General features: G+C 44.9%; 1 protein-coding gene across 1 annotated transcript; it reads right to left on the bottom strand.

Annotated features, from left to right (window-relative positions):
* Positions 1–1132: 1132 nt before the first annotated feature.
* LOC142503681 (cytochrome P450 4B1-like) lies at positions 1133–26268 on the bottom strand. The gene is made up of 12 exons (XM_075616264.1): positions 26038–26268; positions 18921–19065; positions 17998–18042; positions 16183–16310; positions 10019–10143; positions 7545–7696; positions 6924–7030; positions 6342–6532; positions 5139–5272; positions 3471–3535; positions 2675–2757; positions 1133–1655 (listed from the first exon to the last, which is right to left on the bottom strand). Exons 1-12 carry the CDS (start codon positions 26260–26262, stop codon positions 1487–1489), a joined length of 1569 nt encoding a protein of 522 aa, XP_075472379.1. The 5' UTR covers positions 26263–26268; the 3' UTR covers positions 1133–1486.
* Between the last annotated feature and the right edge of the window lie 806 nt (positions 26269–27074).

Genomic DNA, 27074 nt, shown 5'->3' with positions numbered 1-27074 from the left:
AGCACATAGTATTGGCTTGCTAGCGATAGGAAGCAGGGTTACACATATATAAATGTCTGAAACACATCATAAATATATATATATTTTTAGTGATTAAAGTGATATGCTTGTGTGAGTGAATATGGTAAATGATGTAATAATGACTATAAAATATGGGTGTACAATACAGCTCAACCCAGTTATAGCGCAATCCGCGGTGGCTCCCGATTTAACGCGGTGGCTCCCGATTTAAAAACCATCTCGCCGCACGAGGACTTACTGGCATCTAGATATTTCTCCTCTCCCTGCTTCATAGCACTGTGTCCATGTAGACTTGGAGCATGCAGAGGAGGATCATATGACACAACACACATCCCCCTACAACATGTGGGATTTTTTTTTTTTTTTTAAACATTCAAGTCAATGCTTTATTGCTAACAGACACATGCACACCTACACCATGTGTGAATTGAAGATTAATTAATACATTTTATATAATACACATGTAGGAATCGAACTCAGGACCTTCCATATACTGGTACCACTTCTCTACCTCTACACCACAGGCCTGATATGACAAAACAGACTCTATAAATATACTTAAACTCTACAGCTGTGGTGTAGAGGTAGAGAATTGCAATGGACTGTTGCAATAGAATGTTTATTAAAAAAAAAAAAAAAACTACCTCTCTCCTCTACGCTCCAAGTCTACATAAGCATAGACACAGCCCTATGAAGCAGGGACAGAAGGGAGAGGAGAGAGCTGCAGATGACGAAATGTTATAACGCAGTCTCATTCTGTGGACCCCGAGGATCGCTTTATAACCAGGGTTCAGCTGTATATCTATACATATATTATCCTTATTTTAATTGTCCATTAATATAAATGAAAGATGAATTAATATTGTTGAGGTATGTATGGATATACATTATTGTACACCCATGCTTTATGCAGTCATTACTACATTATATACCCTATCATTCAGTAAAAAAGTTAGAAATGTATCATTTTTACACTAAAATAACAAGATTTGCATCAACTTTTGGTAACGCACATGAAAATCTGTTAATAGCGCTGCCTTAGTAACGCGCCTTAAAGTTTGACCAGTGCATATGTGCAGTGTATTGGAAAACGCAGGTAACGTAACGATGATAATTTTGCTAACAGACTTTAATAATGCATATGATTAGCTTTGAGGTTCCCTGTTAAATGATAGAAAATTAACGTCTGTTACCTAATTAGGTAACTTCTGAGGATCTACCCCATGTTTCGTATGGCACTGAATAAACGCTTTGCGAGTCCACACATTTCAGCGGAATTCTGAGTGACGGTATTTTGCTGCATAATTTGCCAATTCTTAGTTATGACACCTCCCAACGCAAGTCAATGGAAGCTCCACGTTAATTCCCTCGCAACTATCCCGGATCGCAGCTTTTACAAAAACTGGTCATGAAAATTGGCGAAAGTTTGACGACCTCCTGCAGGAGGTCCAGGTAATTAACCTCTTCAGTGAAGCTTTGTGAGCCGCACGTGGATTCCGTTCTTGGATTTGAGGACCAGCTGCGGGATTTTAATGGGGGTCTTTGCCGGGTCCACGGTGAGCTGGAATCTGTGCAGTGTTAAAGCCACGGCCACCTTCATCTCGTTCATGGCGAAGTTCTGCCCGATACAGTTCCTAAAAAGAGATATACAGGGAATGTTGAGGGGTCCATTTATCATCATCATCAATTATCCATTTTAAATAACTAAAAAGTCATTTTAAATCTGCACCTCTGGTAAGTGCAGTTCAACAAAGCAACATATAATGGTGAAATGAAAGCACTCAGCCAGGTAACACCTTGGGCCCCATTGAGCATGGCGTTTCATACTGAATCATACGTCTAAGAGATTATATTTAGGATGCCTCGTTTCGAATAAAACAAAAAAGCCATGAAATTTAGAATACGTACTGATCTATTGGGGTATAGTTTTCTTAAAGTTTACAATAACATTTATAAACAAACACTCATGTTTGGCACTGCACCCAACATTAATAATCTTCTTGATGTTTATCTGCTGCAGAATTGATGCAAAAAAACTGAACTAGATTAATCAAGGCTTAAAACCTCTGGGGTCACGGTCTTTAATACATATGTCTATAATATATAAGATAATGCTCGCTGTTAACACAGCTTTAAAGCACAGCATGGGAAACAGCGAGCATTAGCTTATATGGGCTCCATGTAACAATGGTTTTTCAGACAAAAGGTGACACATTGTGTGCTCATTTGCATGTCATTTCCCAGAATCCCTTGCTGCAGTGGAAGCAATGTATCCTGGGGATAATGGTGAAGGGCAGGGTTGCAGACCTGCCTAAGACATGTGAATGTGCTCACAAGTGATCTTTTTTATTATTTTCTATATACATACATCTTTATTTTAAACTTGCCGTTCAATGGATTTGTAGGAAAGCTTTGACATGTGACTCCAAGTTACATTGGAGTGCCCCTTTGAAGCCAAGAGGGGCTTATTGCTGCACCAGATTTACCTCAAGACTACATGCCCCCCTATTATGGGTATCAAACATCCAGGAAAACATCCTGATAGAATGGACCAGGCCAGCAGGTGAACCCAATGAACATATCAGCAATCTAGACTGGTCATCTGAAGTCAAACATGGAGGAGAGTGAGCGTGCAGCAGAGAGGAAGTATTACCTGGGCCCTGCTGCAAAGGGCAGGAATGCATGAGAATGTCGGAGGGTGGAATTCTCCGGGGAAAACCTCAGGGGATCAAACACCTGAAACAAAGAGATCATGAGAACTTGTGACATTGTATAAGATCGTGAAGCTCACAGTGGGGTTTGTATGGTTCAAGGTTCCTCTGAAGGAGACTCACTGGCAGCCATTTTGTTACCGTCCCTGGGACCTTGTATTTTTGGACTCAGTATTTTGGGAAGGGAAACCACACAAAGATAATGAAATTTGGAATCAGAGATGGGGTGGGGGTAGGTCAAAAATCAAGTTGTCGCTGTGAGATGAGCTATAAATTTCGTTAAAACTTACAAGGTTTATATACATTCCACATAATAAGACTACATTATTTTATAAAACGTATTAGGTCAAAATGCTGAAGGTGAGTAAATATGGAGGGCCGAGTCTTCACTAATTAAATTAATCCCAAGTTAGAGAACGGTAATTGTGGTGGTATACAGCTACAGGAAGGCAGATCCCTACTGGTAGCGGCCCAGCCGATGAAGTGGGAGAACTTGGTTCAACATTCACTGCCAGCAATTTGATAATAAAACTTAGAGGGACTTCAGCAAGGTCACAAAGTGTCACAGCTTCAAATACTGGAGAAATTACTCCCCTCCCCCCTCAATAAAAGACTCCCATTGCTATAATAAGGATTCTCCCTTTAATTAACCTGGTGCATTTTTTTTTTTTTTTTTACAGCTACGCAACAATTAGAACCTCTGAACAGGAAACAGAACCCCAACACTTCCTGCAGTACCTCGGGATCTGTCCATACATTTGGGTTTCTGTGAATGGCATAAATACTCAGCAGGATCTGGGTGCCTGTAAAAAGAAGAAATTGACTTATAATAATGGTATATGCCACAATTGAACAAAAATAAAAAAAATATAGCAAAATACTTCTACATTGGTCTATAAAACCCAATAAGGGCGTGAGTTTGCAAATTATCTGACATGGGAGCAAGATCCAAACTTTAAACTGTCAAAATAGAACAAAGTGAGTATTTTTTTTACCCCCAAAATATGCTCCCTTTAAAGAAATTTTAAAAAGTCTTAAAATAAGTAAAATGTCGGTCAGAGCCTGTCCCGCTATATTGTACTACAAAATCCTATTGAGAATATCCTGTGTATGCCAAGGAGCTGGAAGACATTTTCTTTTATCAGCGTCACCCGTTACTTCCTCAAAATTATTTAGAGAATGAATATAATCCTGAGTCTCAGGGTCAAAACGTAACAAGTTATATTGCGCACGAATAGCATTGCAACGCTAACTATGAACTCCAAACAGTGAAAGAGAAGGAGGCCTTTTTCTCGCCTGTAAAGCAGCAACCCTCTGCAACAGAGCTCGCCAACTCCAGTCCTCAAGAGCTACCAACAGGTCAGGTTCTCAGGATATCCCTGCTTCAGCACAGGTGTCTCAATCGGTGATATCCTGAAAACCTGACCTGTTGGTAGCTCTCAAGAACTGGAATTGGCTACTCCTGCTCTACAATGATCCTTCAAGAAAAAATAAACGACACAATACCTACAGTAGATACCTCATTCTCCTGTGACATATTTTAGCTGATATCAAATTAAGAGCATCCCAGCCACAGAGCCTTAACTAGCGAGGCTCGCTTAGGGGCTTATGCAGAGAGGAACGTTAAAAAAGTGTAAAATGGCTATAAAATAGCCACAGATTTGCCGTTAGTGAAGGTGTTATGCAGAGAACGTCGTTACCTCTGGTTACACATTTCGGCGAAAAACTGCTACTTGCCAACTTTTCCTGGAGACTTGAAACTCGCCATACTAATGCACATATTGGCGCGTTTGCGCGCTTCGGATCTTCTGGAATAGCACGATATATTAGCATGGCGAGTTTCAGGTTCTCGCCAGGTGTTTGGCGACTTTTACTATTCTGAAAACTTTTATGGCGCTTTTTAAAAATCGCACCATTTTCTCACGAGTTACAGGTTTTTTTGAGATTTTTTTCGCCAGAAGATGGCGCAAATTCGCTATCTATCCTCTCTGCATAAGCCCCTTAGACTGGTGTTTTGGTTCTAAATAATTGCAGTGTTTTGGGTTTTGGTTCTCTAAAGTACATTGTTTTGGGTTAATTTCAGGAATCTGTGAATACTTTCCCCTTTCCTCTATCTAGAGTGCAATCTCCTTCGGGACAGGAACCTCCTGCATTGCAACATTTTAGTATGTTTGCTGTACAGTGGAACATGTAAGCATTCCCATCAATAAAAGATAAATAGTAGCAGAGGTGATGTGGTTCTCGGGGAAAACACTGTGCGGGGAATGCTAAAAAATTTGCAATGAAAATGCATTATTATTATTTGCAAAGCTATGTTGGGCAGTTTCAGACACACCAGCTCCCAACTGGTTAACAATCTCATCTTGTTTTAGAAACATGTAACCTAATGACAATGGTTTTTACTACCTGCTGGAACAGAACGTCCATCAAAGAATGTGACCGGCTTCCTGAGAGTCCGAGAGACCCCTGGTACGGGGGGGTACATACGCAGACTCTCCTTGATGCACATGGCAGTGTAGGGCACCCTACTTAGGTCCTCCCTGGCAACAAGAGAATGCAGTACAGGGATTTAATGCATACGTTTGAAAGCTTGCACATATAAAATTAAGATGCAGTTTAATATATTGTTTCCATGTCAACATATTTTAGCCCCAGCCGAGGCTGCAAAGCATTGAGAGATTGTATGTACACTTATCACAAAGCACCACAGAGATATATGTATGTGGTAGCATTAGGAAGTCTGGATTAAAGGTAAATGGAGTTAGTACGTCAAGGGGAACAACTGAAGGATTAACTACAGTACGATGATCATGACTCAAAGAACTTCTACCCCAAAATGCACCCCGGTACTAATTAGGTTAATGATGTTGGATAATAAGCTAATGATGTTGCGAAGAAATAGATCCTAGGGAATATATGGAGCACCTGGACAGGAAGCCATTGTGATCAGGTTTGATCTACTAGACAGAGTTACGGTAATGAAATGTCAGACACAGAACCTGCAGAACTACCTTTGTGTTGTAATAATGGTCTAGTACAGGGGAGCGCCCCCCTTACTTCTTTACCGGCGTCAAGTGACGGTACATGAACCCGTTGCCATGGCGATGGACGTCAAGGCACAACAAGACTTCTGAATCCTGGCAAGTTGGTTATAGAGACCTTGCGCGATCCCCCGGCATTTAATTTAAATGCCCTGGGGAAGAGCGCGGGGTTTATGTAACCGCCGCACCCCCCAGCTCTGGTATACGGGTGGTCAACTGCAGTCCTCAAGTGCCACCAACAGGTCAGCTTTACAGGATGTCCCTGCTTCAGCACAGGTCGCTCAATCAGTGACTGTCTGACTGAGCCACCTGTGCTGAAGCAGTGATATCCTTTTAAACCCGACAGTGGCCCTTGAGGACTGGAGTTGGCCACTCGTGCCCTAGTATGAATGCGCAAGTCTTTTTAAGAGGAGTTTTTATGGGGACGTCTTTAAGGTAGAAATGAGTATTGGTAACATACGTTATGGTACCTTGACAAGCATGCTAAGGGCATTGTAAATCTGTAACTTTGTAGTCTGTTACTCCAGTCTTCCCTATGGATGGACATGTCTGTTTCCTGAAGACTCACCATTCCATGGTCTGCCGCTCTCCCAGCAGCTCCCTGATCTCCTCCCGGCATTTCTCCTGGTGCTCGGGGTATTTGGCCATACAGTATAAGATCCAGGAGATCCCGCTGGTTGTTGTATCGTGTCCCTCAAACATGAACGTGTCCACCTCGGCACGCAGGTCCTCGTCAGACAAACTCTGGCCGTTCTCATCCTGGTGCGATAAAAACACTGATCAGGCCGGGTAAGACAGAAATGTATATTTGTTCAATATTCTTATACTGTGGCAATACTCGTAAATCCAAGAAAATGTCTTCCAATGGGAAGTCTTACTCACTGCTTGCTACTCATGGGATGGAGGCATCACACAATGCAATAACAAATATATTATGGGCTTCAGTAAGAATTATTCAATAAAATTGTAGTCTCTGGATCTAAAAGTCTGAGACCTTATAATAATAGGGAAACAGTCATTCAATGTTTCCCTTGCTATGGAAACCCTAGAGTCAAATAATGTATTGAGTACAGTACTGATGGCGCTAATAATGTGCTGCTCAAATTCAGCAAGACAAGATACTCATTAATATTATCATCAGATAACAAACTTTGGCAAACAGAAGAATATCCAAGAAGTCCAGGTGTCTCTTCTGCTGGATCTTTTCCAGTTCCTTTTCATGCTTCATAGATTCTTTCCTCTGTTGTATCACCTTATCTGAGTTACAAGAAGAAAGGTCATATAAATGGCATTCTATAAAGGACATCTGTAAAACGCTCATTTATTAACTTGCCCGACTCACTCTTTGAGTTTAGAAAAGTCTAAAGTTCATATAGGTTTAATATTCCTGTCCACCAAGTTCTAGTTACCCATTGTGTGTTACTTGGGGAAGACCAAGCCCCAATCCCCACATCACATGATTACGTCAGGATATCAAATCCCAGAACAAATATAACTAGCACTAGAATCCGTATGATAAAACAAGATATTAGTAAGACCAGGCTTGACTTCTAATATTCCTCTCATTTTGCCGGCAGGGTTATTTTGTATTTAACTACAGAACAGAGAACAGAAAGCAGAACAACCCTGGCAGTGATCATGAGAGTCAATTTATATTAAGTATTTTTTAAATAGTTTTTTTCCCCCCCAAGATTGACTATTCATTCTGTGTAATTTGCATGTCTACTTATCCCCATGTGCCTGGAAGTCTCGTGTCTGTGTGCTGCGGTACCTGTATGATGATGAGCTATTCTGCAGGCTTTCCTGAAACGATATCCATGAGGACTGAGATAGAACACAGCATTGTTTTGGTAGGGGAAGCATCGGAGCCTGAGATTTGTCAGGTAGGCGAGGTCGTACACTGCTTGAATGTAGGCATTATCACTGGAGGACAAGAGACAAGATAGGAAGTGGTTTGAAATCAATTAGGTTATTAACATAAGGATACAGTATAAAGGATCAAGGGTGGCGCTCAAACTTGAGTGTGATAAATTATTAAATGTAAATGTGCTGACACTAATTTGTCAAGTGTAGAAGTGATTACAATAAAGAAATATATACTCATCCACTCTAATCCTGAACAAGATATGTTCCGATATTCAGATCAACTAGAGTCCACAAAACAGGGGAGCGTGTTAAGGACACTGTAATTATGGCTGCCGACTCGGGGGGAGGTCAGCCGGGTCTGCTATCCTGGGCCCGGTCAGACTACAGTTTATTGCCTGCACAGGTAAGAAGGGCTCTCCCCTTCCCCAGGCCTCCCCTTTGCTGGCCAACACCCACATGAAGGAAGGGTTCCACAGTCTCTCATTCTGCAGGGCCTTCCTGCTCTCCGTTATATCCCACCCCCCAACAGGTCAGTTACCCCCTTACCCCCCCAGGCCCATAGCCCCCTTGCCCCGCTCCCAAAGGTCCATAGACACCACCTCCTCCCCCCAAGGCCCATTACCGCTTACCCAATCCAGGATCCCCTTACAACCTCCAGGCCCTCTTTATACCACCTCCTCCCCGGCTTATTAAATCCTTATATCTCCCCCTCAGGCTCCCGTTACCTCCTTATATCCCCCTCCAGTTGCTCATATCTTCCTCACCCCCTGTAGAGGAAGAGGGGGTTGGCCCGGTATTAAAGGGGTTGCACCCCATATGGCCACCCCCTGACCTCACCAGGGAGGCAAGGGGTTAACTGGACTGCGGTCCAGGAAGGTGGTTTACACCTTGTCATGTCATGAAAATGTATGTTCCCCTGTTCCCATGTTTCATTATAATCCTGTATTTTAATGTTTTAAAGTGCATTTCTGTATCTCCATTTCTGGTGGTCGCAGAGAGTTGATATTTGGCCAATGTGTGGAGTCACTGTAGGCATTAAAAACGGGCAAATTTCGACCCACTGAGCCCACCAGATGGAACTTATTAATATGTATAGATATTAAAGTATAGATGTGGTATTTTGGTTCTGATCTGAAAATGCAGACTCCATCTGCTAGGTTAATAGGTCATGAAGGGCAGCCGGCTGATTGAACCTAAGCACCCTGATCAAAAATTAACTGCCTGATTGTTTACATCAAGTACTGATCAACAGATCAAGTACTAATCAACAGATCCTGCCACTCTAATTGTTACCTGAGGGTGGAGAATCATCAAACTGGAGTGGTTTGTAAGTGTTATGTCTATACCTACAAACAATGCAGATACTTCATTTGGTAAACTGGTCGTTGCCCCTAATCTAATTATGGGGCTACCCATAGAGTCCCAGTACACATGGGCTAATTAGCTGGGGGGCATGGGTTAATCTGTGTCTCCACGTTAGGGATTGGATACAGATAATTGTTCACAAATAGTCTGTATTCAATGTTAAGAATAGGGTTACACAGGTATATAAACTGTGTCAACCCTACAGTTTTTAGTTCTTCTTCTGATACCACCTGGAATGTCACCGGATTGCTGGAGAATTGCTAGCTGATACTTTTCCATCCCCCAACCCTGAGTAAGTGTTACCTTCTTGTCTGTTAATTGTACTATATTGCTGTGTTCACCTTATTTAAGGAATAAATATATTTTATTATATCTAAGCCTCGTTCAGTTCAACCCAGATATTTGGTGTTCATTATATCTTGTCATAAGCTACCGTGACACCCCCCCCCCCCCCCACCCCCAGTGCGCCGGGGGTGGCCTTGCTTCATATATTTGTCCTGGGCCCCACGATTTCTGTTGGCGGCCCTGCACTAAAATAATGAGGCCACGTCCAATCTGGTTTTCAAGGATCTAAGCACTTTATACGGTAGTACTGTCTAAGTATTTATATTATATATATCAGTATCTTATCTGCCACAGAGGCCAGTAATACTTTGTAACCAAAGTGGAGGTTTCAAAAAGTAACAACTTACAAACATTGACATGGAAATCAGATTATGTTCACATACTGTTGTGAATGTGGTTTGTTTAGCATCTGGAAAAGAGCAGATCCAATGCCCCTGTTTGGGGGAGAAAAATCTCAAGAGGTTATTTATCGAAGTCTCTTGACTGCAAATTTGATGCAAATATAGGGGTTTTGGAGAACAAATATGTCCAACTGCTTTCATTTTGGTTTCCCCCCCCCCATCTAGTAAATAGTACGCATCTTGTTGCTCCAGGTTTGCAGCCGGAAGACACTGACGCATAACCCGGTATTTGTATCCAGGAGGACAGCTCGTGCAGCCTGATACTCACCTGTACCTCTGGCAGTCACTCTCATAACTGAAGGCACATTTCATGATGCTGTCCAGAGACATGAGGCCGATGTGATGAAAAAGCTCCACGGTGCTGTCCTTCGTGATGAGCTTCTCCCACTTATCCTGATGAAAATGCACACGTCGAGGAAAATAATCAGGACACAGCACATACAAGGAAAATGGCCCATTGTGTAAGGGGTTCTGCTTTCTCTCTGATAAGAGTTCCCTAATCCCAGTGCAAGGCAGTATGAGAGAGAGAGAGAGAGACATATGTCCCCTTGTTTTACTCCCATACTTCTCTGATCGGTTGGCACACATTGGCATGTACAGTATGCTGGTGTTTATTGTAAATATTATCCATAAAACTCATACTGTATCGATTGTATCTAAAGATAAAACCATAATCCTTTACACATGGGGCTCTCAACTCCAGTCCTCAATAACCACCACCAACAGGTCAGGTATTCAGGATATCCCTATATTACAAAAATGCAGTGACCCGGCGCTAACAGTGACAACAATACCCCAGTCCAATGATTAGTCCATTTAGATAGGGAAAGTTCTCTTAATGTTCCAGTTGAAAACGACGTGATGATTCAGTTTCTGGCTGTTACTTCAGAACTCCTCCTGTAGTGTAATAAACAAAGGGAGAAAGACCATTGCGCAGCCACAAGTATCAACAGACAACTCCAAAAAAGGATTTTTAGGTAAAAAACTTACAAAAGTACTGTGTCAATATTCATTTGAGACAATCTGTGCTTTAACCAACTTCTTTTCCTGGACTCACGAGTCCCCTGTGCTGTCAATCATATGTCAGCTCACTCTTCTGTTAACTCACAGCCTTAACACTCAAGAGTGATCTCAGTGGGTTCCCAGAAAGGAAATGACATGGGAAATGATGGTGCAGATTGCTAAAAAATTTAATGACAGTAAAAAGAATAAAAATAGCCAAAAGCTTACTCACATAAACCGTGCTGTAACAGGACAACTGACAACGTGCCGTCCGCAGCTTGATATGGTAAGGGGTAATGATCCCTGGGTTGATCGCGCTCTCACTACTCTCAATACCAGCGATCCTCACCTGACTTTGCGCAGCTCACTGACGTCACTCCCCTTTCCTTGTTACCGGATGCTTTTGCAGCTTGGGGTAGTGAACACTGAGATAGGCGTGCTCTCTTTGTTCAATCTACCGGAGACTGCCGCCTGTCTCCGCGCACCTCAATGACATCACGCGGTGGCGCCCCCTCCAATCTCCCTGCTGCCGGACGCTTCAGTCACAACTCCTCCCTCTCCAAACGCATTTCGTGACTCAAAGTGGTCACTTCATCAGTGGTGAGGGGGAGTTCCTAACTACTGGTGTATTTATACCCTAGAGGGCGATATACGCCCCCTGGGGATAATTTGCAATTAGTGCAATTAATTGAAAATACGAATGAAAATAAAATGCACCCAATTTGAACAGCACGACAATTGTCACTAGGGAAACGAGTCCTGGGATTGAGTGGCAGTTAATCAAGCAGGAATAGGTGATGATATTTATATTCCAATTAGTGAAAGGGTCATAACAATAGGATCTTTAATTCACAGATTCACAATTAAATGTGTGTTAGTGGATTTTGATGGAAATTGAAAAATGTGACAAATAAAATGAACATAACGGGGAAAGAGGACACTTAATCCGCCAAAAAGGAGGCCAGATCAAAATCTATATTCAGGCCGTGGGGTGACATGGTCTTAAAGGTATAGATCCAAAAGGTCTCCCTTTTGAATAAATAGTTCAATCTGTCACCACCTCTCCAATTAGCTTTTGGGCACTCTATACCCCTACACTTAAGTCCCTTTGGGCCCTGTTTATGTTTGATTCTAAAGTGGTTAGAGACACTATGTGTCTCTAAACCCCTTTTAATATTGTAAACATGTTCTTCCAGCCTACGTTGTAACACTCTCCCAGTCCTCCCCACGTATTGTAGCCCGCAGGGGCATTCTAATAAATACACACAATATCTGCTTTTACAATTGATGAATGTATCAATGTTATAGCTCTTACCAGTTACAACTGATTGGAATTTATTACCCTTGTTGCTAAAGGAACATCCTATGCATTTACCACATGTAAAATATCCCTTTAGATTGGCTAGCCACATGGTATTTTTATGCTTAGGTCCACTAAGGGGACAACTTGGTGATAATTTATTCTTCAAATTTTGGGCACGTTTGTAAACAATTTGAGGAAATTTAGGTAAGAAAGTTTTTAATATCGGATCTCTAAGGAGAATCCCCCAATGCTTACTAATAATTTTCTTTATTTCTGGGGTCATACAGTACTGTTAACTTTGGTAATGAACGGGATAAATTCTCCTCGTTTATTTGTTTTAATTTTTTGAGAGTTTATATCAATATCTTTGACAGTACGCAGGGCTTTGTTTACTCTATCCCTATTATAATCTCTCTTAATAAATTTATCTGTTAGAGATTTTAGCTGATCTACACAAACATAATCCTGTGAGCAATTTCTTTTGATTTTTAGGGCCTGTCCGTGAGGGATATTTTGTATCCACTTTGGATGGTGGTGACCCAACACAATCCATTTGGGTCACATGTGATGTGGTGTCTTTATACACCTCCATCCAGCACCATGATGGTTTGAGAGCAATCCAGCAAAACTCTAGAGGGGGATGTCAATGTTGAGGAGAATCTAAAATCTTTCATAATTGTGAATCTGTGAATTAAAGATCCTATTGTTATGACCCTTTCAGTAATTGGAATATAAATAGCATCACCTATTCCTGCTTGATTAACTGCCACTCAATCCCAGGGCTCGTTTCCCTAGTGACAATTGTCGTGCTGTTCAAATTGGGTGCATTTTATTTTCATTCGTATTTTCAATTAATTGCACTAATTGCAAATTATCCCCAGGGGGCGTATATCGCCCTCTAGGGTATAAATACACCAGTAGTTAGCAACTCCCCCTCACCACTGATGAAGTGACCACTTTGAGTCACGAAACGTGGTTGGAGAGGGAGGAGTTGTGACTCAAGCGTCCGGCAGCAGGGAGATTGGAGGGGGCGCCACCGCGTGACGTCATTGAGGTGCGCGGTGACAGGCGGCAGTCTCCGGTAGATTGAACAAAGAGAGCACGCCTATCTCAGTGTTCACTACCCCAAGCTGCAAAAGCATCCGGTAACAAGGAAAGGGGAGTGACGTCAGTGAGCTGCACAAAGTCAGGCAAGGATCTCTGGTATTGAGAGTAGTGAGAGCGCGATCAACCCAGGGATCATTACCCCTTACCATATCATGCTGCGGACGGCACGTTGTCAGTTGTCCTGTTACAGCACGGTTTATGTGAGTAAACGTTTGGCTGTTTTTATTATTTTTACTGTCATTAAATTTTTAGCAATCTGCACCATCATTTCCCATGTCATTTCCTTTCTGGGAACCCACTGAGATCACTCTTGAGTGTTAAGGCTGTGAGTTAACAGAAGAGTGAGCTGACGTATGATTGACAGCACAGGGGACTCGTGAAGACCAGGAAAAGAATTTGGTTAAAGCACAGATTGTCTCAAATGAATATTGACACAGTACTTTTGTAAGTTTATTACCTAAAAATCCTTTTTTGGAGTCGTCTGTTGATACTTGTGGCTGCGCAATGGTCTTTCTCCCTTTGTTTATTACACTACAGGAGGAGTTCTGAAGTAACAGCCAGAAACTGAATCATCACGTCGTTTTCAACTGGAACATTAAGAGAACTTTCCCTATCTAAATGGACTAATCATTGGACTGGGGTATTGTTGTCACTGTTAGCGCCGGGTCACTGCATTTTTGTAATATTGTCTGTAAACGAATTTGTGAGTTATTTGTTAGGCAGGGACTCTATGGCAGCTTTCAATTAGTTATAAGTAGAATATTTTTTACTTATTGTAAACACATAATTAATGGTCTTAGCGCTGAGCTTTAGGGTATAAAATCATTATTCATTCAATTCAGGATATCCCTGCTTCAGCACAGATGGCTCAATCTGTGCTGAAGCAGGGATATCTTGAAAACCTGACCTGTAGGTGGGGTCTTGAGGATTGGAGTTAAGAACCCCTGCTATACACCTTCATTGCCAGTGGTGCCTGCAATGCTGCTCCCCTCTGCACAGAACCAGCATGCTAAGGGTTAACATCTGCGATTGCTTGCTATGTGTTTCGCCAGCTCCACCCTCTGGAGCGTTTCCTGCACTGGACAAAGGACTTTCAGAGCACAGCTGAAGTCATTGAGAAAGCCTTAGGCCTACATCTGCGTTGCGCCAAAGGGTGTCAGCCATCTGTTGTTCGCCAATGTTACAGTCCCGAAACTCACCAACCCTCTCATCCCCTGTACCCCATGTTTCAACGTACCCTTCCTTATAGATTGTGAGCTCTTTGGGGCAGGGCCTCTTCTAACACAACACATTGCAGGCCTATCCCACCACTTCTAACACAATTGTATCCTTGTCTATAACGGTTACATACGCCCATAATCATATATTAATCGCTAACTGCCCATGAATTGTCTGTAAATTGAATGTTTTACCACTGTTTGTGCCCAGGACATACCCCTCGTTTTTTAGTAACTCTCAATGCAACATTTCCTGGTAGAACATTTAATAAATTAAATAATGCATTGGTGGCATATGTGCAGCAAAGTGGTTAACCATGGTAACACATTTGGGTTTCTTATCACGCTTTAGAATCATTATTGGTGCTGAAATCCCAACTTTAATCTTATGTTTATGGTTCTCCTTTATCTGCGGGGCTGTAAAGGTTTAAAGTTCACGACTCCTCGCTCACAGCTCAGGACTGCATTTGCCAAGAAGTGATGCTATTTAATAAATCCGTATATCCAGCGCAACTCAAAAAACAAAATAAATAAATAAATAAAATCTACAAAGAATTTCCATGTCCAACAAAGAATTCATAAAAAAAAATTAATAAAAAAAGAAAACAAAAAAACGTAAATAAAACTAAAAGTGGCTTGTTACAGCAGAAGAGCAGCAAACGGCAACAAAACGGTTCCCTCTTTTTTAGTTGAAATTTTGACAGTTGAATTTTTAGGGCCCCACCTTGCTCCTTAGAGGGATTGCCCATGCCTATCATTTATGTATATTTCAAGTGTTTGCAACAATATGGCGCATATGGAGCAAAGTTAACTGTCTGTGTTGGTCCTGGACAAGTATGGGTTCATGCAGACCGATAGTTTTTAATCGACATGCGCCTGGCCCGGTGTTTTGGCTCTTTTCTGCCCGCAACCTCTTCTGCCAGCAGTGACTTCCGGGCGTGCACATCACCAACAATGCAATTTACTCCAAGGGAAATTTTCATATGGTAGGTGCCAGCATAGACGTTTCACTTCAAAAGGGTAAGGTGAAAGTGATTGTTCTGTTTGGTGCTAACCCACTGACCCAGTGTCCCTAAGGTTACGCTTATAGTACCGGCTACAGCGACAAGTCACACTCTGGTGTGCGATGTCGCTGGCGGCAAGGGGCGATGTGATTGGCTGCTGCCAGTCACGTGGTGCGGCGGACTCTGTAAATTTCAAAATCTTTTGACTACAGCTATTTTGATTGCTGTGACGTCACACATCGCCGTCCTGCCCACTATGGGCAGTCGCTACGGCCTACATCGAGTTGCTTTGCGGCTGCGTGCTGTCACCAGGACTATAAGCGCAGCCTAAGAACAGCTGCGAGTGGAATTTTGGAATATTATAAGTTACCAAGACTAGAGTGAGGAAAGCATCAGTATAAACCGGGGGGGCGCAAGATTTTTCAGGGGGGGCGCGGCGGTTGCAGAGACCCCGCGCTCTTCCCCCAAGGCATTTAAATTAAATGCCGGGAGGATCGCGTGAGGCCTCTGCAACTTGAGTTTCCTTGTCTTCGGCGACATCTCCATGGCATTGCTATAGCAACGTGACCCCACGGCATCATTTGACACTGAGACAAGGTAAGGGAGGAGGAGGGTGCGAGCAGAGAGGGAAGCAGGCAGGGGGGGCACAGCAGCGGAAGTTTGCGCATCCCTGGTGCAACCAGTGACAAAGAACCTTCAAAATATGCAGAGACCGGCCATGAAAGAAAATAGCACATGAGGCAGCCACAGTGTCTCAGTGTGTCAGGCATGGAAATGGAGGAGAAGGAGAAGGCATTACCAGCATGACTTGCGTGGAATCGGAGATCAACTTCACATACGGCTTCAGAACATCATAATGAAACCCAGGAGTCAGCAGCCTGCGGTGCTGGAACCACTTTGGTCCGGATAAAACCAATAATCCTCTTCCTAAAAGTATTCAAGAGGACAGATTACAAGTCGAACACAAATACATTAGGGAAGACTGTAGGTGCTGCATGAGGTGTCACTTGGACATAGGTACTGTACACAAAAGGGTGCCAAACTTTAGCACACCTAACGCTTAGGCTAAGGCCCCGCTCCCAGAGTCAGCGCACCTGCGCTGCTGACAGGCGGTGCGCTGAGATACACAGACCGCGATCTGCGGTCTGTAGGGAGCGGGAGCCGGAGCGGGAGGTGGGCGGGAGGTGGGAGGTTTGATCGGGAGGTGGGCGGGAGGTGGGAGGTTTGATCAGGAGGTGGGCGGGAGGTGGGCGGTTTGACAGGGAGGGGGGGCGTGGCTTGAGCGGAGGGACCCGCTACTCTCCCCCCCCTCCCTCCACGGACTCGGGCTGGAGCTGGAAGGTAAGTTTAAACACACACACGCAGGCACTCATTCATACACACACACACACACACAGGCAGGCACTCACACACTCATACACACACGCGCACACACACACACACACACACACAGGCAGGCACTCACGCACTCATACACACACGCGCGCGCACACACAGGCAGGCACTCACGCACTCATACACACACACACACACACACACACAGACAGAGGCAGGCACTCGGGCACACACACACACAGACAGGCACTCACGCACTCAGACACATACACACACACACAGGCACTCAGACACACACACAGAGAAAGGCACTCACCTGCTTTCACTCCACACTCCTCCCCGCTCCCCGAAGCCTCTCCTCCTCCCGCAGCCTCCCCTCCCCATTGGCTCACAGCCACACACGTCACGCGTCAAAGCTAGAAAACACCATTCTGTGGTGTCTCCAGCGGCTGACGCGCTACAGCGTGTAGTCAGCTGTGCAGCCAGTGGGGACCGGGACCGGCTCGCGAGGATTCCCCTGCTGGTGGGGAACTCGCGACCCGCCGCCCGCGCCAACGAGCGCAGCGGGACCGAGGCCTTAGTGTGGATATTGGCCTTGGATACTTGAAGTAAACTGTGCCTAGGGTCTGATTATCTTCAGCTCAGCAGAAGCATCGGCCTCGGGCAGCATCAGTCAATGAATGTGAGACAGCATGAGAAACACAAACAAAACTAAGGTAGAAAGGATAACTTCAATAGCAAACTTGGGGTTAAAGGCCCACAAAGGTCCCTTCTACCTTACCTTTGTGTGTCTATTCTATGGGTCAACACAGTACCATACGATATTTGTGTCACCATGAGATAGAGATTCAACTCCAGTTTACTAGTTGGTGCGATGACTGATACCCGTTTATTTTGAAGATTAGTCCCAATAAAGGCAGGGTTACTGTTTTCACTTTTGTAGTTTGTTACCTGCTAGCTAAAAAAAATTAATAATTATTCAGTATGGTACTGACTGGTTTTCCATCCCGCTTAAAAATGGACAGGGACACAATTGGGACTTTCTATTATTTACTGTACACCCTATCCCTCATGCCTGGGGGGGGGGGGGGGGGGGCAGGAGGGGAATAAGAGTGTTACATAAGAAAAAAAGAAAATAGGCAATGAAGAAAATATAAAACAAAATAACATTGATAATCTGATTTAAAGGGCCTCATACTGTTAAAAGAATAATCTATGTGCAACCCCTTTATAGCCAGAAAGCCTTTGAATTTGATGCAAAGCAAAACATTTCACATACCAATCCATGGAACAATGTATTCATAAACCATAGTAGACTTTGGATCTGTGTAATTAAAGAAAGAAAAAAGATAATAACAAATTAATTAGCAAATTTCCCATTTGAATTGCGTTATGTCTGTGTCTTAATGCTCTGCTTGTTAGCAAACAGCAGGTGACACTGATCCCAGGTGGGTTCCCCTGATTAAGCTCCGTTAGAGAGGGAAACGTGTAGGGTGATGCTGTGATTACAATCAGGAAGTGTTCGGGGGAGAGAGAGGAGAGGGCTAGATTTGCCTTACGAGGAGGGTCAAAGCAGGGCTACTATATATTATTAATATGCTGAAATATACCCCTGGATTGACTTGTTTGTAACTAGACATTGAATACTACTTACATTAGTACACTACCCTATAGGCACGGGAGGCTAAAGATTCCAAGCTGTTGTCTGGCCCAGTGCTTAGATATTATAGCAATACTGCATATTCTATAATATAAGTGTCACTGACTGCTCAGCCACTCTTACTTTGGGCACCTACTATTAGACCATATTTTATTGCCGCGAGTTAAACAATTTTGGTCTCCACTATCAGAGAGGCAGAGATTTGAGATAATCACCACTCTTACCTCCTCCCTCCATATCAGAGCTATTATACTCTTCTTTGGGCATTGTTTACACCCGTGTCTCCTCCCCTACACTCCTGCACTTTTAGTAAGTAGTTAGGGATCATTTTAATAGATCTCTGGAAATGTTAATAAAGTCAGAAGTGCATTAAGGTTTTCCTCCCATGACTTTATTGACTACCCCTCCAACCTATTTTATCTCCCAGAACATTGATATTAATTCAAAGATTTTATTTCACATCAGTGGACACTAAAAATATCATACAGAGCATGACAGGTTTTACAACGATTATTATGAAGCTGCTGATGTACATATCTCACCGTCTCTGCTAAATATAGTCTTGGCATAGTCGGGGTGAGTGAGAAACAAGAATCCAGAAAAGTTTCCAAACCACACGGGGAATGCCTCTGTGTATTTTCCTGCCCACGTCACCAGTTTGTCCAAATCATTTCCATCTCGACGGAACTGCCAAAAAGGTACAATATTTAACTGTTCAAAAGAATGATTCATCCCATGGCAGTACAAATCAACACAGGCTCATCCATTAAGGTAGGAGGAAAGGAGATTTCACCAGCGACAAAGGAAAGGGTTCTTTACAGTAAGGGCAGTTACAATGTGGAATTCATTACCCATGGAGACTGTGATTGCAGATAGAATAGATATGTTCAAAAAATATTCTGTTTACAAAGAAAAGGTGTACAGGGTTATACCAAATAAGTATACCTGGGAAGGATGATCCAGGAAGAAATCTGATTGCATTATTTGGAGTCAGGAATGAAACATCATTGGATAATGTGTCACTGGGGTTTTTATTTGCCTTCCTCTGGATCAAAATATTGTACATACAAATATAGGATAAAGTATCTGTCGTCTAAATTAGACATCGGTTGAACTTGGACGTTTGTCTTTTATCAACCTTCACTACTATGTAAATATTAAACTATGTAACTCCAGAGAATATTACTGATTACACATCACAATCAGTTCAAAGCCAATTAAATTAGATGGATTACACTTTAGTACAGATCTAGTGATGCGGAAGATAATATTACTGGTATGTAAGGTCATGTTACAGGGGCAGTCCTGCCACAGACAAAAGCAGCATTAAAAAATAAAAATAAAATGTAATATAAACATATATATATTGTAACATCGCCGGAAGAAGAGATCAGTGTATCTCGAAAGCTCGCACAAATAAAAGCATTTCGTTAGCCACAGAACGGTATCATCTATTTATTTTTTGAATATATATATATATATATATATATATATATATATTCTGTTCTTTGTTCAGAAAGTAATTATAAAGCGAACAGCAGCAGTACCCAATGAGCACGATTTCCAGATATCCGTTTTTACAATAGGAGTAAAATGATAAAATGAGTACATTGGTCCCGGTCTCGTTTTGAGCTGTTTTGCACAAACTGAAAATTCGGGAAGAAACTGAAAATGCAACGGATGTGGAATTGGATCACCTGGATCTGGCAGGCTGTAATCTAGCTAAATCCACTGTCTGGAGTTGTATTGCCATTTATGCTTATGTAACGGGTGCTCCCTCTGGCCTGACCCACCCAATCTCATATTGGCCCGTGTAGTCTAACCAGTCCCCCCATTACAAGGCGTGTGTGGTGGTGCACCTGCAAGTAACAGGACTCTTGAGTCTCCCGCTGGGTGTTATTAGGGGATGTCATCAGGACAGGTAGCTGAGGTAGTGGGTACGAGTCCAACTTACATCATGTGCAGCGCCTCCACCTCATCAGGATCTGTGCTTCCGCAGGGAGATGGTCCTGGTGAGGAACTCCTTCTTGGTGCCATCCACTGTTGAGTAATCTCACACTCACACAGTGGGGTTCTTTTTCTCAAGGACATCTTTATTGAATACAGGGATGTAGCAGACTGCCCCATGCAGCTGCCAGCTCTAGCCGCACATCTCTGCGTGATGTCCCTTTGCCAGGTACGCCCTCCAATCATGAAGTGGGATTCCCTTTCTCCTAGGGAGATCACCACTGTGCCAGGTCCCTGGACACAGCGTGGCGTTAACACACTGGAATTATCACTATGTTCCCGCTAGTTACTGCACTAGGGTCACAAAAGTGTTCCTTCAATAACGGTATCGTCAGGTTACTCTCTCCCTCGAACCACAACACTAACTGTCAGTGTTGTGCCCTTTATACTCCAGGGGGCAGGCGCATCTCTGAGGTCACTATCCAGGGACTCAGAGTATACAGCCACTCCCATCCTTACACAGGGCACCACACTAGGGGGTGAGGGAAAACCTCCATTACTACTGTGGGCAGGCCTGTGTGTACCAGGACTTACTGCTAACAGAGAAGATGTATGCAGTCATTATTATGCATGGCTACATACTCCCCCTGGTGAATACCCACCGTCCCGGCTGGGACCTAAATTTGGTGTACCTTGCGCCAGGAAACACTGCAAAAGAACACACAAATAACACAGCAAACATCATTACATGAACATAATAATGAACGCTCAGTACACTCACTGACCAGCAGGGAGCGCAAAAGAAACAACAGACCACTCTATTGGACACTCAATAGTAATGCCGAGGATCTGGCTTCTTCACCTCTCGCCCCGCGGCATCATGCACAGTCACGCTGTATTCCCGTGGTACTCCTCTCTCATTACAGTACATCACCTTGTGCTTATATACACTGCGCCCTATCTTCCAGACCCGCATCAGTTGAGCTACCCTCTGCTCGGCCTGTATCCCTTTTATGGCTCCCCCTCTCTCAATGATATAGTACTGAATATCAGTCTTGAGCCATCTCTCCCTATTCTCCTCTATCTCTGTCATTAGAGGTTCAGGGACATAGGGGTAATCAAGCCCATGGGACTTCCTGTACTTGGCAAGGATAGCTCGCTCAGCTCTGCAAGCCCTAGTTAAACTGGTTCGACCAGCCGTCCCGGGTAACACCCATGATAGGGGCTCATGTGTCTCCACCGGATCATCTAACCCTGCGGACCCCTTAGGAATAATTAGGCCTGCCTGTATACGGTCCCATCGTACCCTTAGAGCCCTAAGGTAGGATTCATCATCAAAATCCCCGGCAGCCCACCAGTGATCAACCACCCCCTCCCTCTCTAAAATAAAGCGGGTGCGGTCAAGCCACGAGGCATACCCCTCGTATAAGGGGGCCCACCACCTAGTCTCCTTCCGTTCCTCGGAGCTAGAATCTGCATTTTCCTCCAGTGACTCCTCATCAGGCCCACCAGAAGACACCCCAGATGTACCCTCAGATCTGGTATTAACTCCCTTACGGTGAGAGGTATTCCTAACAGTAATACTCATCCCGCTAGGACAATCACTCGACACCTGTCGGGACATGTTCCCTCCTCCCTCCGACCCATCATCCGACGTACCCAAGTCCAGGCTCCCAGTCCGATCATCAAAAGAACCCCGTGACTCCCCGGACAACCCTAAACTGGAACTAGATCCAAATAGGATAGGGACGGGTACAAGGGTTTTAGCTAGGGCCTTAGGACTAACCTTGGGTGTGGACGGGGTTTGGGGACGGGACCGACCAGTAGGCACGGACAGGGTTTCGACCTGCTCCTCAGCGGTACCTGCCTTAGCATCGCCACAAAGTCCATCTTTGTCTTCAACCTTGGGACTCCTGGGCTTTCCGTTCAACCGCCCATTCCCTTGGATAATAGGGGATCGCTTCCCGCTGCTCGATCGCAGAGGCGGCACCATCTCCCACTCGGGGCCTCCCTGGTCCTCCGGCACCACTTCCGCACACGCACGTGCTGCGACGCCATCTTGCGGTGGATTCCCAAGCGGAATCTCTTCCTCCACAAGGATCTCCTCCAACGCCATTCTGCCACGCGATCCAGTCTGGCTCTGGACTCGCTCCGTTGGATCTTCCACCTCCTGGGCCTGCGACAGACACCGTGTCTTAGTCCCGTGCAGGGTAGGTGTAGATCTGCCTCCGTCCGATCCACTAGTCACCACGGCAGTGGGACTCCGGCGATCGGATGGTCGCGGTACGGGAGACATTCGATTCCGCGTCTCCACACCACGAGGAATTTCATCCCTCCATGGCGTACCAATGGTATGACAGTCCCGTCTGATGACTGCCTTACCCGCCAGCCTTGCACACTCCTCATCCGAGGATTCCAGTTTGCAGTTCGGCCGAGGCATCCCAGTAGGAGACCGGCGATGGGCTCCTCGGTGATCACCTCTCCGATGGCTGAGTTTCGCTATCGGAAGCACCAATGTTGGCTCCGACTCTGCGGGACTGGCACTCTTGTTCCAGAGAGCTCCCGGCTGTTCTTCTATCGCCACCGGTACATTCCCGGTCATCCCCGTAGATTGTACAGGTACGAATGTGGTCATGGGCCACATGTACTGCAGTCCACAGTGGGGGCATCGGGCTTCGCTGCCCACGGCTCCGCCCGGCAGTCTGCACTGCAGGCACAGACACGCCACAGTCTCTACACCCTCCACCCGGATCACCAGGAAGCCTCCTGGAGCCGAATAAGGGTGCGTGGAAATCACAGGACCTTGGTCCACTTTAGCAACAGCTTCAGCCATTTTTATCAGCGGAGGTACTCTGCTCAGAGGTCGGTACTGATCAATGGCTCTTCGCAACTGAAAGGCATGGGCTGATATAGTCACCCTTCCTCCCATTTCCTCTTGCGACATCCGGTGAGACCGCAAACCACTCCCCCTGGTTGAAACTAGGGGGATGTCTCGTAGACTTGTAGGCTGACCCAGCACAGGTGCGGAGTGAGTCATAGTCCATGAGGGCGCGGCTCCAGCTTTCGCGCCAAACTCCCCATCGGGGTGGAGTTTTCGCGTTGGCGCCAATCCTGGCCAACATCTAGCAGACTGCAAAGTTGCAAGACCTTTTGCAGCATGCCCACGCGGTGTCCCGGGAACGCGGGAACCGCCATCTTGGTAAGCATTGTCTTTTCTTTCACTGTCTTTTCTCTCACTGAAGGCAACGTCTGGCTGTCTGTTAATTGGGGTATAACAAAGTCCATTTCGTTCCTCCCATCTCGTAAGACTTTCGTCCTCACTATTCTCAGGGGTATCTTCCCGAGAACATATGCAGGACAAACACGGCGCAGCCACGGCTTTCACGCCATTCCATAACAAACTCACAAAAGTCTCTTCTGTAGCTTGTTCTTCGTCTGACCGCAATCCTGGACCTTCTGCTCTATGCAGATCCTCCATTCTCGTGGTTCTCTCTCCCCGCCATCCTGGACCTTCTGTTCTGTACAGATCCTCCATTCCGACAGGTCTCTCGTGATCGTTGAACACCGATTCTCTGTACGTGGAGCTCCGCTCTGCGGGGCAGCTACCACATCTGTACAATAAACATGCCTTGTGCACCACCTTGTGTACCTAACATAGATCTGACTCGTGTTTGCACTACCTCAGGCTAGGCTCACCCTTCCTGTGTCTACCGTAACACGTTCCTCCAGTCTGTGCTCCTTGGTAAGTGATCTGGAATGGAGACTAGAGTACTCTGGCTCTTCCATGCAGCACTTTGGGCGTCGACCTACTTTTGGCTAGCCTAGTGCGGACCCTTCCAGAATTCCTGCTCTCAGTTACCAGTTTACCCCTTCAGGCGTCCCCCGCTAGCGCTACCTCAAGGCGACTAGAACAGCAATAGCCCCCGGCTCCAGACTCACTAACCCCTAACGGATCCCAAGGCGTCTTTGCGGCATGCATGTCCGGCACCTCCCTGACTACCCCTGGCTCCGTCCCTCAAGCACAAAGTGGCAGCAGACACTTTCCTTAATTCCTACTGTGTGCCTAGCAAAAGCCTGTCCTGTTGACAGGTCTCTCAGCAGCGCCTCCAATTGTAACGGGTGCTCCCTCTGGCCTGACCCACCCAATCTCATATTGGCCCGTGTAGTCTAACCAGTCCCCCCATTACAAGGCGTGTGTGGTGGTGCACCTGCAAGTAACAGGACTCTTGAGTCTCCCGCTGGGTGTTATTAGGGGATGTCATCAGGACAGGTAGCTGAGGTAGTGGGTACGAGTCCAACTTACATCATGTGCAGCGCCTCCACCTCATCAGGATCTGTGCTTCCGCAGGGAGATGGTCCTGGTGAGGAACTCCTTCTTGGTGCCATCCACTGTTGAGTAATCTCACACTCACACAGTGGGGTTCTTTTTCTCAAGGACATCTTTATTGAATACAGGGATGTAGCAGACTGCCCCATGCAGCTGCCAGCTCTAGCCGCACATCTCTGCGTGATGTCCCTTTGCCAGGTACGCCCTCCAATCATGAAGTGGGATTCCCTTTCTCCTAGGGAGATCACCACTGTGCCAGGTCCCTGGACACAGCGTGGCGTTAACACACTGGAATTATCACTATGTTCCCGCTAGTTACTGCACTAGGGTCACAAAAGTGTTCCTTCAATAACGGTATCGTCAGGTTACTCTCTCCCTCGAACCACAACACTAACTGTCAGTGTTGTGCCCTTTATACTCCAGGGGGCAGGCGCATCTCTGAGGTCACTATCCAGGGACTCAGAGTATACAGCCACTCCCATCCTTACACAGGGCACCACACTAGGGGGTGAGGGAAAACCTCCATTACTACTGTGGGCAGGCCTGTGTGTACCAGGACTTACTGCTAACAGAGAAGATGTATGCAGTCATTATTATGCATGGCTACACTTATAAAGAAGTCTATGAGATGTTTGTCTACATAGTGCGATTTTGTGTATCTTCAATTAGAATTTTATATTATTTATCAAATATTTTAGCAGGAATAGTGTGTACTGTATATATATATATTTTTTTTTATTGGGAGTTACAACTTGTTTTTAAAATATGTCCTGGGCACAAAATAAACAATATTATAAGTTATAGTAACACACACGTTTAAAGTAGGAAACAGACAAAGTCTTGAAGGATTTGAACAAATCTGCACTAGTCCTGTGATGGGCAAAGCCACTGTTAGGGATATATCCCAAGACCACCACCTATCTGTAGTGGTCCAGACCAGAGCTTGCCTGCACCTAACCAGCCAAAACCAGACGCAAGGTTGCTCACCAATTAGTTACATGCCTTAAAAGGGTATGGCTGAAAACGTGTCATTTTGGGGGGCTCACGCTAGGCCGCGCTTATAGTGCCGGCGACGTCAGGCTGCGGTCGCTGGAAAATACAATTGAGATGACTTCCAGCGATCGCGACCAAGCCGTTGCTCAGTCGCGTTGCGCTTACTATAAGCGCACGCGATGGCGGCAATGCATTTGTTTTGCCGCGACGTCGCGTCAACGTCGTCGGCACTATAAGCGCAGCCTTAGTGATCATGAGAGACACCGGATTGCTCTATTCCCCAGACACTTTCCTGCCTCGAATCCCTTTGCAATGCATTGCTGCTCCTTTTGGCAGTGAAGGGGTTATTTGCGCTCACCCCCAGTGCTTATTTGTTCTGGACGGTCACTTACCTCATGCACATTCCCATACAGCCAGTGACAGGGGGAACCTGGAAACTGCCTGAATATTTTCACCTGCTTCTTCCTTGAAATATAAAGCTGACCCGCTTTCAACACGGCAAGTACCAGACAGAGCACAGCAGCCAGGTGCAGGTAGTGATATATATACCCAGGCATCCAGGTGCTGCCTAACACCTTCTCTGCTGTACCTGCCATCATGTGGCTGCCTGTGCCCATCTCACATTACCTTTTATTTCCAGCAGCTGGAGAGTGTCCCCAATCAGGATCCAGCTGCCTGACACGCCCACCTCCTCATGCTCTACAGTAGTAACAGGTACAGGGTGCAGGGTCTGCAACCCTTCCAGGAAGAAGAGACATTCTATAAAAAAATTATTTGTCCAAAATATACCGAGAGCTGCAACACATGCATGAATATTACGCCCCCACAAACACATGCATATACTGTACACACACTAATACACTAATAGGTATATGCTGTATAAGCATTAACATACGACAAACTTACTTCAATCAGAATTAGGGAAAATAAAAAATATGTGGGGGAATAAAATGCATCTCACAATAATAAGTCCTTTTATTTTGTTTTTTTTCATTGTTTTTTCTGTGTAAAACAGTTTGTCATTTTCTAATTCACAATACATACATACACATCCTCCCCCTAAATACACACTACTCCCCCAAAATATGCACACACACTACACCCCAAATACACACACACTACTCCCCCAAATACACACTCCCCCCCGAAATACACACATACACACACGACTCCCCCAAATACATACACATTACCCCCCCAATATATGCACACACACTACTCCCCCAAATACACACATGCACACACTACTATCCCCCAAATACACACACATACACACACTACCCCCGAAATACACACATACACACAATACCCCTGCAAATACACACATACAGATTACTACCCTCCCAAATACACATACACACACTACTACCCCCCCAAATATAAACATACTAATACCCCCCAAATACACACATACACACAACTACTCCGC

The sequence above is a fragment of the Ascaphus truei genome, chromosome 10, assembly GCF_040206685.1.
Source record: "Ascaphus truei isolate aAscTru1 chromosome 10, aAscTru1.hap1, whole genome shotgun sequence".
In the NCBI taxonomy this organism is placed as follows: domain Eukaryota; kingdom Metazoa; phylum Chordata; class Amphibia; order Anura; family Ascaphidae; genus Ascaphus; species Ascaphus truei.
Note: the sequence above shows the minus strand (reverse complement) of the source record. Positions and strands in the feature narration are given on the sequence as shown.

Coding starts and splice junctions, on each gene's coding strand:
- LOC142503681 (XM_075616264.1), bottom strand. CDS start 26,262: ATGGGCACAGGCAGCCACATGATGGCAGGTACAGCAGAGAAGGTGTTA. Junction 19,066..26,037: donor TGTATGGGAATGTGCATGAG/GTAAGTGACCGT, acceptor CCTTTTTGGCAG/TTCCGTCGAGATGGAAATGA. Junction 7,031..7,544: donor AATAGCTCATCATCATACAG/GTACCGCAGCAC, acceptor CTTGTAACTCAG/ATAAGGTGATACAACAGAGG.